The sequence below is a fragment of the Xenopus tropicalis genome, chromosome 3 (genome assembly GCF_000004195.4).
Source record: "Xenopus tropicalis strain Nigerian chromosome 3, UCB_Xtro_10.0, whole genome shotgun sequence".
Classification (NCBI taxonomy): Eukaryota; Metazoa; Chordata; class Amphibia; order Anura; family Pipidae; genus Xenopus; species Xenopus tropicalis.
The window spans coordinates 42067370-42084641 of record NC_030679.2 but is presented as its reverse complement, the minus strand read 5'-3'; the positions used below and the strand labels follow the sequence as shown (position 1 = coordinate 42084641).

The following is a 17272-nucleotide window of genomic DNA, read 5'->3' as shown; positions in this document are numbered from 1 at the left end:
CTCCAACAGAACCCTGCATTAAAATCCATTTTTCAAAAGAGCAAACAGATGAGGCTAGCCATATTCTTCATTTTCCAGGGTGCAACAGACCTGAGCTCTGATTAACTTCAGTCACACTTTACTGCTGAGCTGCAAGTTGGAGCGATATTGCCCCCCTCCCAGCAGTTGATCAGCTCCCAGTAGATATCAGAATAGCACTCAATAGTAAGAAATCCAAGTCCAGCACATGACTCCTCCAGTTACATGTGAGGAGGATAAACAATCGGTTACCTGAAAGCAGTTCTAATTTGTAGTGCTCACTCCTTCTGAAAGCTCAGACTCAGGCACAATGCACTGAGATGGCGCCTACACACCAATATTACAACTAAAAAAATACATTTGTTGGTTCAAGAATAAAATTTGAAATGGTAGAGTGAATTATTTGCTATGTAAACAGTGTAGAAATAAAAAGTACACCATTAAAATCATGACAGAATCCCTTTTACTGTGTTAAACATGAAAAGGTAATTATGACTAAATAAAAAAAACACAAAGTAGCAGTGAATCTGCAGTAAATCAGTTTTACATTTTTGTCTTACTTTTTTAGGTATTAAAGGGGTTGTTCACCATTAAATTAACATTTAGTATGATGTAAATACTGATATTATAATACAATAATTGGTATTCATTTAGTTATTTTTGGTGTTTTTTTTTTTTTTAGTTATTCAGCTTTTTGTTCATCAGCTCTGCAGTTTGAAAATTCAGTAGCTATCTGGCTGGTAGAGTTTTTGTTTATCTTAGAACAACTGTCCCCAACATGTTGCACTTAAACCCCTTGGATGTTGCTCCCAGTGGCCTCAAAGCTGGTGATTATTTTTGAATTATTGGCATGGAAGCAAGTTTTGGTTGCATAAAAACCAGATGTACTGCCAAACAGAACATCCTGCATTTGGCTACCAAATAGCCAATAACAGCCCTTATTTGGCACCCCCAGGAACATGTATTATGCTTGTGTTGCTCCCCAAGTCTTTGTATATTTGAATGTGGCTCACAAGTAAAAAAAGATTGGGGATCCCTGTCTTAGGAACTAGCCAGTGGTTTAAATGAGTTAAAAAAAAACTGGAATATGAATAGTAGAGGGACTGAATATAAAGATATGGGAAAAAGTAACAATAAAATTGTAAGATCACAGAGCAATATCTTTTGGCTGCTGGGGTCAGTGAACCCAATTTGAATGCTAAAAAATGTGGAATTGGATGGCAAATAATTTGAAAATGATAAAAAATAAATAAAGACCAAGTTGCTAAGAATAGGATATTCTATAACATACTAAAAGTATGTAAAGCTGAACTACCCCTTTATTGTTTGAGACATCCCCAAAGGTTTCCTGCTGCAAAACCACTTGTGCTGCAAGTAACATACTGGTTCAATTCCATCCAACACTGTATAGCCAATATAGTATTAGAATATCCAACTCAAAGCTAATCCTTGTTGTTAAAGTGCTAGACTGATTAAAAAAATGTAGTGGTGCTTTCCCTAAGTACAAGTAGTTAAGTGTGCAGAAATGTATTATCCCACAAAAAAACCTATCAGATCATCTGTGCTTCCCTGTGCACTGCCGTATCAGTGGGAGACCGTTCCTATAGAAAGTGCTTGGGGCACTCACCTGCAATGTGTTACCAAAGCTCAGCTTGTGAATAATATGTCTCATGTCAGGGTTTGCTGGCTGGGCCATGGCGCTGTGTGTAGATACATGGAAGTTTCCTGGAACCTATTTACAATAAAAAAAAAAGTTGCAGCTTGGGCTTTAGCAGTTAATCCAAACAACCTGCACTTAGCAATACATGCATACACAGGCATTAAGAAAAATCTATTTTAAAAAAAAAAAATGGATATTCCATATACTTTGTTGTCACATATCATTAGGCTTTTATATTGTTGTTAATCAGGGGTCTCAAACTCGCGGCCCGCGGGCCATTTGCGGCCCTCGGTACAGTATATTGTGGCCCGTACCAACGCCTTCTCAAAAGCAATGAATGGATCGCAATTTTTATTGCGATTCAAGGCATAATGCAAGGCACGGTGGGCGGGAGCTACTGATTGCGGAAATTAGCTCCTTAGCAGCTAATTGTGCACACAGAACGTCTTCCCATAATAACTGTTATGACGGCATAACGTCTTTTTCGCAATCAGCAGCTCCCGCCCGCCGTGCCTTGCATTATCCCTTGAAAGCCAATTTTTTGTGAAATCCTTTATGCGGCCCAGCCTCATCCTGACTTTGCCTCCTGCGGCCCCCAGGTAAATTGAGTTTGAGCCCCCTGTTGTTAATGATATAAAACAAATATACTTCTGTAGCAACCCTGCCTACTGGTTGCATTGGGTTATTACATCGCCCTCATTTTGCGCATACAGATTTGCTCCTTATTTTTCAACAGAGCCAACTTCTCTGATTCTAAACAGGCCCACAGCATGGTGGAGAACAGAGGTATAGCAATACAGGTATAGGATCCATTATCCGGAAACCCGTTATCCAGAAAGTTCCGAATTACGGAAAGGCCATCTCCCATAGGCTCCATTTTAAACAAATTATTCTAATTTTTTTAAATTATTTCCTTTTTTCTGTAATATTAAAACCGTACCTTGTACTTGATCCAAATTAATATAATTAATCCTTATTGGAGGCAAAACGATCCTGTTGGGTTTATTTATATTATTTCTTAGTAAACTTAAAGCATGGAGATCCAAACTACGGAAAGATCCCTTATCCGGAAGACCCCAGGTTCCGAGCATTCTGGATAACAGATCCCATACTTGCATTATGTTCTGGAAACAATATGTAAGAACACGTGTATTTCTCCTCTTTTGTACACTAATAAGGGGCCTATTCACCATGCAGTGTAAAACAACAACAGAAAAACAGTGTAAAAAGCTATGTAAAATAAATGGTGAATTTATCAAGGTGTGTGTTCTATTTTATGCTGTCTCAACACCAGATTAAACGCCATTATTTTAGAGCATTTAGTCAATGGAAGAAATTCAAGCACCAAGTTAATTCTGGTGGGATAAAAAATGTGCAAAAAGACGAAGAAAAAAACGCAATGGATAAATGCCATATTTTCATATAGCATTTTCAAACCGTTGCTTCCATTTACACCAGATTTTTACAGAGGTACATGAGTGTTGAAAATTATTGCACAGTTTGATAAAAACACCAGTGATGGCTGATGATGTGCGGTTTGATTTTTCACCATTTTTTACACAGCTTGATAAATAGGCCCCTAAATAAATTGTTCCGTTCGACTGCTGCTCTGCTAAGCTGTTAGAAGGGCAACAAACTGTTAATCTTCAGAGTCACAACAGTGTTCATTCATAAGTTTTTATTAATGAAGGTTTTTCAGTTCAAAAGGCAGATTTCGACCTTGGTATTTTGGTTCCCATGGCAACCTGTGTTTGCGCACTGCTGGTCTCACTGAGCTATGAAACAATCAACAAGCAGGAATAAAATGTGCCCCCAATCATATTACATGTATATAAAGAACAGGATGGTATATTGTATACTCTGTACTGTATTGTAATAAAGCAGGAGGGATGAAATGCTTTCCATTCTGCCACTAGTAAAATAAAAAGTATTTAAATAACACAGCAGTGAGAGGTAAATTTTTTCGTCATTTCCTGTGCTGTAATGCATTCAAGTGCAAGGATTTATGCACTGCAGCCTTCTTACTCCTATAGTTCCTATACCAGCCCAAGGCAACCACAGGCCTTTATCAGGGACGATCTGTGCCCCAAAAGATGCCCCAGTAGCTCCCCATCTTTTCTGCTGATTCCCTGCACATGCTCTGTGCTGCTGTCACTTACCTGAGCTTAGGGACCCACTCACAATATACTGTGTATATAGAATATAAATGTCACAATATAAGGCTGATTAGTTATTAATTTAGATTCTCCCTATATGGTAACTCAGAAACTAGTGCAGTTAGTGTCTGAATGTAATCAGTCCTGTAAAATCTGCATATAGGACAGATGAACTTTGTTTTCTGCTCGTCAATTTGCTACGACCCCTAAGTTTAGCTTCTTGATAGCTGCCTAGAGTACACTGAGCATGTACAGGGTCACGACATTCCTAGCACAATTCAGCTTTGTAGGCCTGAATTATTACCGTTATAGACACCCTGATCCTTTACGCTTGTGCACTAAGTTCAATTTATAAAATACAGCATTTCTAGCCATATTCAATTTTAGGGTTTAGTTCTCCTTTAACGACATACACAGCAAGCAAGGAAAACCATTCGGATCACAGTTTATTAAAGAACACAAAGTCACAGTTAATGAATGATATAAAATTGCCACTGGCACATATTTATTGAATTACTCTATGAGAGAATGTCATTCATACTATGCACATAGAGATCAGCAGCCAACAATTGGAGTTCCTCAGACTATGACATCACCCAGCCAGACTAATGGTTTCACTGACGCATGAGGTAGCTGCTATGGTACAAACCATGCCCCACCCCTATTATGCCATAAGTCCTGACCCAATTCTACCTCTCCACGTTTAGTGCAAATTATACAGCCTCTTGTAATTAAAGCTTATCAAAACGTAAGTCCTAAAAAAATACACTGCATGGTATGGCTACAATTTTAGGCATTCAGGTTTCCCTGCTAAATACAGGCACTCACGTTTCTGTGCATTAGGGCTCAGCTTATGTAATGTAAAAAAGAGTTCATGATGAGGAGCAAAATATTAAGCATTCAAGTTAACAAGTGGTTTGTAACAATGCAAACAGCATATATGCATACGATCCAATGTATATCCATGTGTAAGTGCATTATACCTATACTATATCACCCACCTTCTTCTCTTTTAGACTGTATTACTTTTACACCTATACTGTATATATAAAGAGACATGCACAAACAAGCTTAACTTGCATTAATGGTTTTATGCAGCCCTACAGCAGACCGGTATACCCACCAAGTGCAATTCATATTACCTTGTTAATGCTAAAGAAGCCTTCAAATCTGCAGCCATGTGCATTATTTATAGGGATTTTCATAGAATTGTCGATGTGACCAACTTCATGCCTTCCCATTTCATCTTGAATATCCAGCCCCACCACTGCGTAAGAAGAAAGTAACACAGCATAAAACATTTTGTGCACAGGAGAAGCTCTGAGTACAAACAAACATAAATGGCCAACACTGTATCAGTATTTAGGATGTGACTTCAACAACTGTCAACCCAGAGGCAGCAGGTGACATTTTACGTGTTGCTTCCAAAGTTGAATACAGCGCTGGAACTTATACTGGCCCTAATTTGTAGCATCTCTCTGTAGAGGTTATGTGATAACCCTGTTAGGCTTACGGAACACACAGTGTTTTATTGCCAGTGAATTTCAGCTGTAGGAGAAACATCCGGTACCTTCTAGTGACTCCCTTCACTTATATGAATGGAGGCAGATTTGAGCATTTTCAGGCACAAAGCCACCTGTCATAAGTGGTGATAAATGGTTTACATTCATATATATTACTCTTAATATTTCAATTAGATTTTTTGTTGACCCAAGGTGCAGAAGCTTAAATCAACCTGATTTGGCCTGGAATGTAGGTGGCAAACAGGAAGATTATTTAGAAATCTGCCAAACATGAGCTTTTGGTGTATAACCAGCTCATGTTTCTGTGATATTCTGTAAATCCTCTGCCTGAACTTTTGATAGGCATGGTCCAGTTTATTTTAGGAGTCACTGGGAAAGTGTAAGGAAATGTTGGTTTACAAACCATGACCAGATGTGGGAGACAATCTTTAAAAGTAATCAAGTCCACCAAGACCTGTGATGAAGCTGTTTATGAAGTAGACACCTCAGCCTAATAGAATAAATAAAGGTATAGGTTGCCCTCATGGTTTTAGGCTGAAGAGAGTTTTGTTGATCTCATTACTCTATAAAGAAAGATTTATGACCTATGTGCAAGACAATAAAATATCTTCCCAAAATTTGACTGGAGCATTCTCAGCTTGCTCCGAAGCAAAGAGGAGGCAGAATTAATGGAGGATGCCTTTACCATTATTGCTTATTGGTATTTATATGTCATATAAATGCAGTGTTGGGATGCATTTCATGCAGTCAACTTCTCTGATGAAACCGTTTACTGTATTTAGACTTTGACTAGACTTTTGGTTTTAAAACATATACAGGTCAGTGGATAACCTGTACATGTTCATACAATACATACAATAACTCTGTTCAGTACCATAAATAGATAGCAAAGCAGATGAATTTTACATTCATGGTAACAGGCCTCCTTCCACTGAAGAGTCATTCTTTGGAACACAGAAGTAACACCATTGTGATTAATGAATATCGGCAGGCCAACATTTGCCACATACATTCTTCTGACATTAGCTGGGATGTCTGTGGCCCCCAGCTGTTGTCAACTGACAGTTTCAGCATCCATTTGGCAAACACTAGATCTCTAGGCATTCAACAAACATATCATTGCCTTGTGGATAAGAAAATTGCCACATAGGCCTCAAAAAAGATTTTAAAACAGTGTCATGTATTGTGTTAACTGAAGTCCATTTACCTTCACAAGCGAGGTTGGGTAAGCTGACGTTTAGAGTCACTTCTATTTTCCCACCACTGTTCTTATCTGGGTCATCAACATACAGTTCGTTAACACTAAAATTGAAAACAATACACAAAGAATTAGCAAGATTGAAGCAATCATTAAATTAAAAAGAGAAAAGCCAGCATTCAATTTGCTGTTGTCATTGCACCTATCAATCACTGAATGCCATAGCTAGGGCCCACTTATAATCTTGAGAATAAATACTAAAAGGAAACGCTGACAAGTCGATTTCTCTGAGAAGAATACAACTTTTGGAATGGTTAATCTGAACCGTGGAATTTAGAATGAAGGATCAGTTTGTATGTGATATCCCCACACTGGGCCCTTCAGAGGCAGCATACAGTAGCATGATATGGATTATAGCCATTAATAAGCTTTAGGATCTTGTGTGATGTGGGTCATAATTCAGCACTGTGTTAATAGAGTAAAACACAATGAGGGCATAGATGTAGAAAGAGGAATGCTAAATCAGGTTGTGGAAGAAAAAATAATGTTAGCTTCTCTGTTTAACTATAAGCCTGCTTTTAGCCAGTCTGTATTCTCATGCTATGGTTTGCTAATCACATTATTCACATTTTTAAAAATGATTTCAAACAATACTTTTTAATGTTTAAATTGTTTTTTAGCAGACAAAGTACGGAGATTCAATTTACAGGAGGACCTCTTATCCAAAAAACCCAGGTCCTTAACATTCTACTTAACAGGTCCCATACCTGTAATTGCTCTTCTCTGTTCTAGCTTATCGTAGCAATAGAATCAATGTGGAACACCAACTTCTACATCTATAAAGACCATAACTACTTCCAAGGTATTGTCTGATATCCCTATTTTTGTTGCACTTCTAATTTCATTTTTAAAAATGTGTTTGTTTGCAAAGAGTTACATGTTTACGGTAACTCTACTTCCATAAGTCACTGTCACACACAGCCACGGATGGCTATGCCATTACTGCTAATAATAAGTCAAGTATGTTTACTCTGAAGAGAGGATATACTTATTTTATAATCCTTACAGACCATGGGACTATGAAGGGGCCCAGAATGTATACAGGAGAAAGTGGGTCAACGTGGGTCAGTGACTGACAAGCAGCATTCAGTATATGTGTATTAAAGTCACAGGTTGGCTGCCCTGTAAGGAAATCAGAAAAGGGCAACTTGAACCCTGCTATGAACCAGGGGCTGGTGACCAATTTCTGATTCATGCAAGATGTTTTGTATCCCTTATAAAGGAAATCAAATACAGGTTCAGAGGGATTTTTTTTAACAACTGTGTACAAAAACAAGGCCTAAAGCTGGCCATGCTTACTTGAAAATAGCCAGGTAATCACAAGGGCACTGTAAAAGAGCTACTGTACTAAGGAATATCCAAAAAATAACAAAGTATCATTTCATATGGAATATATTTTTTTCTACCTACAAATATCTAATGGAAAACTGCTCTACGAATCTTTCTTGGCAAGAAATCAGGAATAGAACTGAATGAATAATTAATTACTCAATATGTTAATAAAAGCCATTATGCAACAATCTGGAATGTGGTAAAAAATGACTGCCTATTTTGTAAAGTAGTACTTAGGGTGAATTATATAGGTATACGCCACATATTACTCATTTGCTATACAGAAACTGGGTCAGGGAGAGGAAGTCTCACTGAAGTGGATTACAAAAGAGAAAACTAGAAGTCATATTAAGAAAAAGAAAGGGTGGGGGGGAAAAAAACATAAGTAACACTATAACAGGCCAAGCACAAAATGACATAGGCCTATAGCGCACACCCCTTGCTGCCATTTTAATTAAATTGTTCCAAAAAGACATAGGTACAGAGAGCCACTGACCGGCACATTATCTATCCAAATGAGACCCTTTTATTCTGGCCCATAAAATATAGGTAGAACACACACATACTGCCATACTGTAAAAGTAGCCCATGTGCACGTAGCTGCATAATCCACAAGTATGTCAAAAGAATGAAAAACAAAATGGAGGTCTGCTTGTATGCAGTACATTGCTCTCTGACCTCTACTTTATTACGGGGCCCAGTTTAATAACATATCAAAAGTACATACCTTAATAGACCTGACTTATTGGTAAGAGATAAGACCTATACTAATGCTTCCCAAGATTACCTAAAGGACAATTCTTTAATGATTGGGAAAGCATCAAGCACCTTAAATTATTCTATTTGGATGGGAGCTCCAGCAGCTTAGACCCTTACCAGGGGTAGTAAATCATAAATCAAAAAACATGATGCAGCCCTTCTATTTGTCAAAGGTGAAGAAGGTGTTTGTTAAAAGTCAAAGACCAACTGAATTTTCAAGTCTCTGCAATCACTGCAATCGTGGGCAACTAACTGCTCCAAAATGCCTTTCCACTGGCAACAATAGGAGTCGCCTGTAGAAAGGCCATCGCATTACTTCGGTATTCCGAAGTCAAGCAAAGTTTTCTCCTGCAGGCAACTTCTTGCGACTACAGAAAACCGAAGCAATGCGAAGGGCTTGCCACCGGTGATTCCCATTATTCCTGGTGAAAAGGCATTCAGAGCGGTTAGTTGCCAGCGACAGCAGAGATCAATCGGGGGGCAACTTGACCGATCCGTGGGTCCTTAGTCTAAGCCTTGATACTGGCTTGAGAAAGGGCAAGAGAAGGCCGGATACATTGCCTGGCCTTTGAACTTTAATACACACCTTTTTCACCTTTTGTAAATAAAATGCCAGAGCATGTTCTTTGAGCCTAGAGATAAAGGGACATACATAAAAGGTATAGTATTTTGTATACATATTGTTAATCTGAAAAGCCATTACAAACAAAGACCATAATAGGCATGTGTGTATGGATGAGCAGATATGATGCAGGCATTTTGGCAGAGTCCCACCAATAACCGGAGCTGCTGCCTGATGGAGCCTTGCCCATGTACTTGTTAGCTCTGTCACTTTGCCAATGTTGCTATCGCTGCTTACTTATTTACCAATCCAAACAAACTATGAATCTCCTGTGAGCCACTACCCCTCCATAATGTCATTTCCAGAGAATTGCATGGCAATTTTTTCCGATAGTGATATTTAGGTGTGTTTTTGTAAAGCTCATGTTTGGCATTTCTAGCAGCAATACGCTTATTATTTTATATAGAAACATTTCACTTAACTGTCCTGTACATGTCATATCATGTACAACTAGGGAGATAAAAATATTTACCAATGTCCAACTAGAGAAGGTTGTTTAGAAACATTTCTTTATTATTGCATGTATTTTGAGCATTTTAAGAAAGTACTGAATCAGGGCAATGTATAATAGTTCATTACATACAAGAAGGCGACTGGTGCATCTTTAGTTTTACATATCTTCAATTAAGAAAAGCCTGACCAAATGATGGGCAGCAGAGTGCTAAGAGCAGTAAAATGTTTGTATTGCTGTTTGCAACAGTATTGAACAATATTCTAATAGGAATATTCTTATAGGAACAGACAGTATAAACTGATCTACTAACTGGGACAAAGTGATAAAAGAAAAATTAAAAGTTACCATAAAAAAAAGTTTGCTTAGCTGCTATGGACAAGCTATGGCAGAGCAAATATTCTGCCCATTTGTTAATGTAAAGTTCACCCCATTTCGGGCAGGGCATTGGCATTTTTTTTTACACCCTTACACTCTCTTGAAATGCATATGATATCACAGGTACAAATAAAAGATGTGTGGCTGAGGTGTACAAAGAGAGCCCTGTGCTCAATACCTGTTTAATGGCAGGCATAGCCCAAGGGCACCCTTGCACCTTAGCTGCATCTTGCACCTCAGTTAGAGCAATCTGCACGACTGAGGTGAAGATGCTAGGTGCAAATTTGTGCCTATTCTGAAGCCTCTCCAGTGCTGTTTCACACAGAGTTTACACAAGGTGAGAGTTTGTGCTGGTACGGCTAAGAAATCTGTTGGTGGCCAATTGTTCTGTGTGTAGTTTGTGTCCCTATAGCACTGCAATGGTCACTACCCAACATTTAAAAAAGTGTCAGACATAAATAGTGTAAAACCAAAAATCTCAGAAACAGCTGAAAATAGAAAATGAATGAAAATAACCAAATATTTAGAGAAGCATATTAAGTAAGTTTACAGCAGTTAATTTCTTGGTTCTAGATCCCCTTTTAGAATCTACAAGTGTCAATCTTTAAGCTAAATGGAATAAGGTTATCATATAATGTATAAAGGAGAACCATGAATGCTAAACATATTGGTGAAATCTTGACATTACTCCTGCATAGAGAGAAATGTAACTGCTTGAGTGTCAGTAGAGTTTCAGGCCCAGAGTGCGGGGATATAGAAACTTCTGCATTCAGCACCAATTTACCAATACCTCTGCTACTGACATCCAAAAAGGGTGGATGCAAGGTTATTGGTCCCATACTACATAGTAACACATATCTAAGATGCATATCCAACTGATTATAAAAAATATGGCACCCCTTGCCCAGGATTCAGAATTTTTTCCCATAAAATCAAGTCTACAGCTCTAGAAATGACACAATATCATATCATTAGCACTGCAATGAGCCAGTTTCTCACATAACTGAGTGAAGCTAATCCGTACTGTACCTATAGCTGTACTAAAGCATGATGGCGAGTATGGTGCTGTTGTGTCTTTAACAACAGCTACACAGACAACATAATAATGTTAATGAGCTGGAGAGAGTGCAGAGACGTGCAACTAAACTGGTTAAGGGGATGGAAGATTTAAACTATGAGGTTAGACTGTCGAAGTTGGGGTTGTTTTCTCTGGAAAAGAGGCGCATGCGAGGGGACATGATTACTCTGTACAAGTACATTAGAGGGGATTATAGGCAGATGGGGGATGTTCTTTTTTCCCATAAAAACAATCAACACACCAGAGGTCACCCCTTTAGATTAGAGGAACGGAGCTTCCATTTGAAGCAGCGTAGGTGGTTTTTCACGGTGAGGGCAGTGAAGTTGGGGAATGCCCTTCCTAGTGATGTGGTAATGGCAGATTCTGTTAATGCCTTTAAGAGGGGCCTGGATGAGTTCTTGAACAATCAGAATATCCAAGGCTATTGTGATACTGATATCTACAGTTAGTATTAGTGGTTGTATATATAGTTTATGTATGTGAGTGTATAGATTGGTAGGTGTGGGTTGTGTGTGCTGGGTTTACTTGGATGGGTTGAACTTGATAGACTGTTTTTTTTTTACAGTGTCCAAGTAAAGTTTAGCATCTAACCAATACTATATATTGGTGGCCTGTCAACAAGTGCCTTTCTGGTGTTGATTTCCCATTTCTCCCTAAGAAGGATCTCAGGGCTATAGTAAATGGACCACTAGATCCAGTTATTTGGATCTAAATGTAAACTTTCTTTTTTTACATAACACCATGTGGAAATCGCTTTGAGTCTTTTTTCAACCCTATGTAACTATGTAATGCTAAAGACTGCACATTAATTTTTTCCTTAGTTTGTTTGCCTGGGTGAGATATTTTTCAGCACAGCAAATGGCATTTGGTAGGTGTATAAAAGACTGATTGGACACCACCCTGATATTACAATGCCTAAAATACTTTCTATATCAATTTAGGGAACGGGGCGACAGAAATAAAACACACAGCATTATTATGAAGTCAGATGTCAATTACTTAATAGCACTGTACCAGTTAAATAGACAGCCTAATTGGGAAAGTTACTCAACAATCACGGAAGAAGTTGGACAACCCTGGGATAACTATTAAATGAACCTGTTCTTTGTTTGGTCTCCTGCAGGACAACGTGTGCTCATTGTTATTTCTGTTTCATAAGGAAGCAAATAATTGTACTGTAAACATAAACTGAGCACATAGCAAACAGAACAGCAAGATGACTGGGTAGAAGAATATCACGTTATATGTCTTTTTAGCCATTTTGTCCTTGGAAACCATGGCTTAAAAGATAAGTCAGCCCAGAATATATTTTTTTCCCTAATAAAAGAAAACAAAATTCTAAGCAACTTCACAATATACATTCATTACAAATTTGTGATTGTTTTTCCTTTATTTGTAAATATAATTAAATAGTGTTTGTCCGTCCTTTTCTATTCTTTGCCCTGGTGGCTCTGACTCTTGAAACAATGTAACACAAGCAGACTGACAGACCTGCATTGCTGGAGGAGACTGACCTTTGCAACATTGTTTAAAAAGCATTTGGAGCAGTTCAGCAAATGCTGCTTTCTATAGCAATTACATTTGCAAATAACTTTTAAAGCACTGAAAATTAGAAAGTTGCTTAGAATTATGTTTTCTTTTATTAGGCAAACCATATTTTGGGGTCAAAATGTCCTTTAAGGGAGAAGGAAAACTAAAATCACTGGGTCTGCCAAATGTTAATCAACCACCAGTTATTTAGCATATAGCTGGGGTATTTCTGTGTGAACACCACAGAGTGGTCTCATTTCTCTGCTTTCTTCCACTGGTGATTTTTGGCTAAATATAGGACAGACCCATTGGCTGGTACCAAACACAGGCCTGTAAGCTGCTGAATCCAGAACTGAGTTGGCAGGTTTTAAAACCCATGCATGACCACATTTATTCTACTGACCAAGCTGAGTAATTATATGACATAAAGATATCAAACAAGGTAGACAGTTTTGGATACTTTCAAATATTTGGAACTATTTATAGTCACATTTAGCTATACATAAAAAGATAAACTGTGCTGCTGTTTTTATTGCACATCCAGGGAAAAGTAAAAAAAAAATAAAAAAAAATTGACTATGGGGCCTTAAACTAAACAAAACTTTACTGCAATAAAACTGATTTTAATCAGTTTCTCTAGTATCATAAGACAGGTTCAGCAGCCCCACATAAAGCAGTGTGCATACAAATATAATATGCATTTTTTATTGTACTTAATTAAGTAGTATAATGTCCCTTTGAATGCAAATGTATTAACAACAACAACTGTAGCAGGTTGAAGATCTAAAAAGATATAACTAAAAAAGTACAAATAAAAAATCAATCGCAAATTGTCTCAGAATATTACTCTTTACATCATACTATAAGTTAACTCAAAGGTGAACCAGAGATCCTGATATATTTTACACGCTGATTTGAGGAGATAATAAAACAGTCAATGTACTAAGGGCATGGTTTTTAAATCAGCAAAGAATGCAATGTAAAAGTAAAATCATTAAAGACACTGAAAGTACACTAAAACCCTATATGGTGTAAAAACTACAGATTTTAATGTAGGTAAAGTGGGAACACAGTGGAAAGGAAAGGATGCAAAAAAGGGGTGTCATTTTCTGCCATAGATATCATCACTGGGCACAAAAGAACACATACATAAATCACTGGCGAGCCATTATACAGAGAACTGCTTATCGAAAAGGTGCCACGTTGGCCATGGGAGCAGAGTTAACTTCAGCCATTCACAATTAGGGTCAATGTTGACACAAATATTGAAATGGAAAAGTTTGTGGGCCTGGTATTTGCCTGGCAAATCTATAGTCTCTGTGTCAAACTACATTCCCAGGCAGCATGACAAGATAGTTTATAGATTTATTTTGCCATTTCTGCTGTTGGTTTGCAGATTGAAGATGGGTCACTCAAAATAAGTTTCACAGGGTATGAGATACATTATCCCAAAAGATCAGAAACCTTGTAGGTATGGGACCTATTATCCAGAATGCTCGGGACCTGGGGTTTTCTGGATAAGGGATTTTTCCATAATCTGGATCTCCATACCTTAAGTCTGCTAAAAATCATTTAAATATTGAATAAATCCAATAGGATTGCTTTGCCTCCAATAAGCATTAATTATATCTTATTTGGGATCAAGTACAAGGTTCTGTTTTATTATTACAGAGAAAAAAGAAATACATTTCAAAAATGAAAATTATGTATTTAATGTTGTAATGATTTAGTAGACTTCTTATCCCAAATTATGAAAAACCCTAATCTGGAAAAAGCCCAGGTCCCAAGCATTCTGGATAACAGATACCATACCAGTATTTTCAAATAAATATTTCATGATTTCTACAAATGGTGCTAAGTGTACTAAATAAACAATATCAAAATGCTTTTAGGACATTTTTATTTCCTGACAGCTTTACATATCATTTTCATTTTTGTTGCAGTTTTTCTCCATTACACCAGTATGAACATATTAGTATTTCATACCATTTAATGCAGATATCAGGTTCATAATTTTCTAACTGGAATAAACATACTGCATTATCAAACATCTCTACTTATTAAGTGTACATAATTAACTGTTAAAAGTATTTGGAGCAAGAGAGGAGTTATCACCTGAATAGCAATTTGATGTGTATGTTCCAAAATGGGTCAGACATTTTAGACACCTGTGTTTATCATTTTAGTGTAGTGATGCGCAAGGAAGAATTGCAAGAATGTGAATGGGGACATTCCTTAGAGACTGAATATACCAACTCTCAGCAAATCTCCCTGTGATGCAACGGAGACACACAGTGCTCATTATAAACATGTAATGTAAACAAACACTTCATTCACACCTATACTCATCCGCTCACCAAACTGTTTTTTAATTATTAACGTAATTTTTTAATATATGTTAATCCAATTTTTTTATATATGTTTATACCTTTATCATGTACTATTTTCTACAGCCATTCTTGCAATTCCTGTGATTGTCACCTTGGCAACCTTGATGTCTGTCAAGATGGGCAAGATCAAGAAATAAACCTTGACCTGGTGTACAATCCACAACTGCACTGGCCCTTGTAACTTCTACACAGCCATACATATTGACAAAGCAAATGAAGGAGGCAATAAACAGTACAAAAGACTGGCCACAAAACTTCAACTGGTGGAACAAAATAAAGCCAATATGCTGGAGCAATGATCCTGACCATTGCCTTGTATGCAACAGGTTGCTTGTACCCCCTTTATTATTACGCCAAGTGAGCGCAAAGCAGATCAAAATTTTTAATTACATGCACATTTATTTCCAAATGCCAGCAGCTGCAGTGGCCAATCACAGCCCTTAGTTAGCAACACTGTTTTTTTCACACAAGTGTGGCTGCCAAAGGTTTGTTTTATTTGATGATGAATGTTGCTCACAATCAGAATGAAAATTGGGAAAATAGCGTTATAGCTTAAAGTAGAAGGAAATGTGCAATCAATGGGAGGTGCCAAATGCGAGCCACCCCCAGTGATCATAATCACTTTCCTGATACCCTAGGCTGGTGCTACTGAAAACTACACTGAAGAAAAAGAAAACTACACTGACCCAGGGTACATGTGAGTGAACGATCCTCTTCTTCCCTTCTTTCTTTCTTTCTTTAAAACCTCAGTTGGGCTTTTCACTCAACTGCACTTGTGCGCCCAGCGCAAAGAAAGAAGCAGGAAGAGAATTGTCCATGGGGGGGATGTGCCAAATGTTAGGAACCCCCAGTGATTGTAATCACTTACCAGGCCGGTGCTCCTGTTAGCAGGAAACTACAGCGGCCCAAGGTATAAGGTACAATCACAAATGATTAAACCTTTACTTTTACTTTATTTCAACACATAATGAAAAAGTCAACAATCATCAAAAAACATAATGTAATATTATGTTTCTGATATTCTCATAGCACATATGATGCACAATAACCAAGTAAGCTACCGGAAATTACTTCTTAGGCTTTTAGAAATATAAATAACAGCATTGTTCTTAAACCGGATCAGTTTGATCCTGTCAAACTGATTGACAAATGCTTGGGCCAGCCTAATGCTTTATGACAAGCAGCTTAGTTCACATTAGCACTATTTTTGCAGTGGGAAAATAATCAGGTGAGAAGCCCTTTTTCTTTTGAATGAAGTAAAAAAAATTGTTGTAAAGATGAAAGATAAATGTATGAACAGCAATAAAAAGCTATGCTGCACCCTCTCATTGTTTGGTTTGACATGAAAAGGGTTGTTCACCTTAAAATTAGGGTTTAGTGTGACATAAAGCTTGAAATTCTGAGACAATTAGCAATTGGTCTTCATTTCTTATTCTCTGTGTTTTTTTAATTATTTAGCTTTTTGATATGGTTGTTAGGGTTCAAAATACCCTAGCAACCAGGCAGTGGTTTGAATGAAAAACTGGAATATAAATAGCAGAGAGAAAGACAAGTAATAAAAAGTAGCAATAACAATAACATTTTAGTATCACAGAGCAATAGTTTCTGGCTGCTGGAGTCAGTGAACCTCTTTTGAAAGATCGAAAGAGATCGAGGAATATGGCAAATAATTCACTAATAACTATAAGAAATAAACATTGAAGACCAAATGAAAAGATGTTAAGAATCGGCCATTCTATAACATTCTAAAGTTAACTTGAAAGTGAACAACCCCTTTAACCACCGATACAGTACAATCAGTTCCAGCAGATCCCATCAGCATTTTATTAGGGACTTAAATGTGATGGTGCAAAAGTCTATTGGATTCATAGGGGAAAGAGAACTTCCAAATTTAAGTGGTGGTAAATTCCAGTAGTGTTATAAGGTTCTTCTAATCTAAGGATGTATATTGTAGTGCTATTCAAAAAAAAAAAAAAATAATAATTTAGGACACTTGTTAATGGCACTATGACACAATGTGTCATTCCAATAAGGTTCCAGGTAAATTAGCAGTTTGGTAATGCTGGAATATGGGAGAACATTATTAGACAGAAGGTGAACACATTAATTAGAGATAA

At 37.4% G+C, this 17272-nt stretch overlaps 1 protein-coding gene across 2 annotated transcripts in view; it reads right to left on the bottom strand.

The window, feature by feature from the left end:
- Nucleotides 1-17272, bottom strand: part of ergic1 (endoplasmic reticulum-golgi intermediate compartment 1) — a 74123-nt gene that overhangs the window by 20093 nt on the left and 36758 nt on the right. For both annotated transcript variants that reach the window (XM_031898819.1, XM_031898820.1), the window contains exons 4-6: nt 6565-6659; nt 4977-5101; nt 1646-1750 (exon numbers count right to left, since the gene is read on the bottom strand). In XM_031898819.1, coding sequence (XP_031754679.1) covers nt 1646-1750; nt 4977-5101; nt 6565-6659 — 325 coding nt within the window. The remainder of the gene's footprint in view (nt 1-1645; nt 1751-4976; nt 5102-6564; nt 6660-17272) is intronic.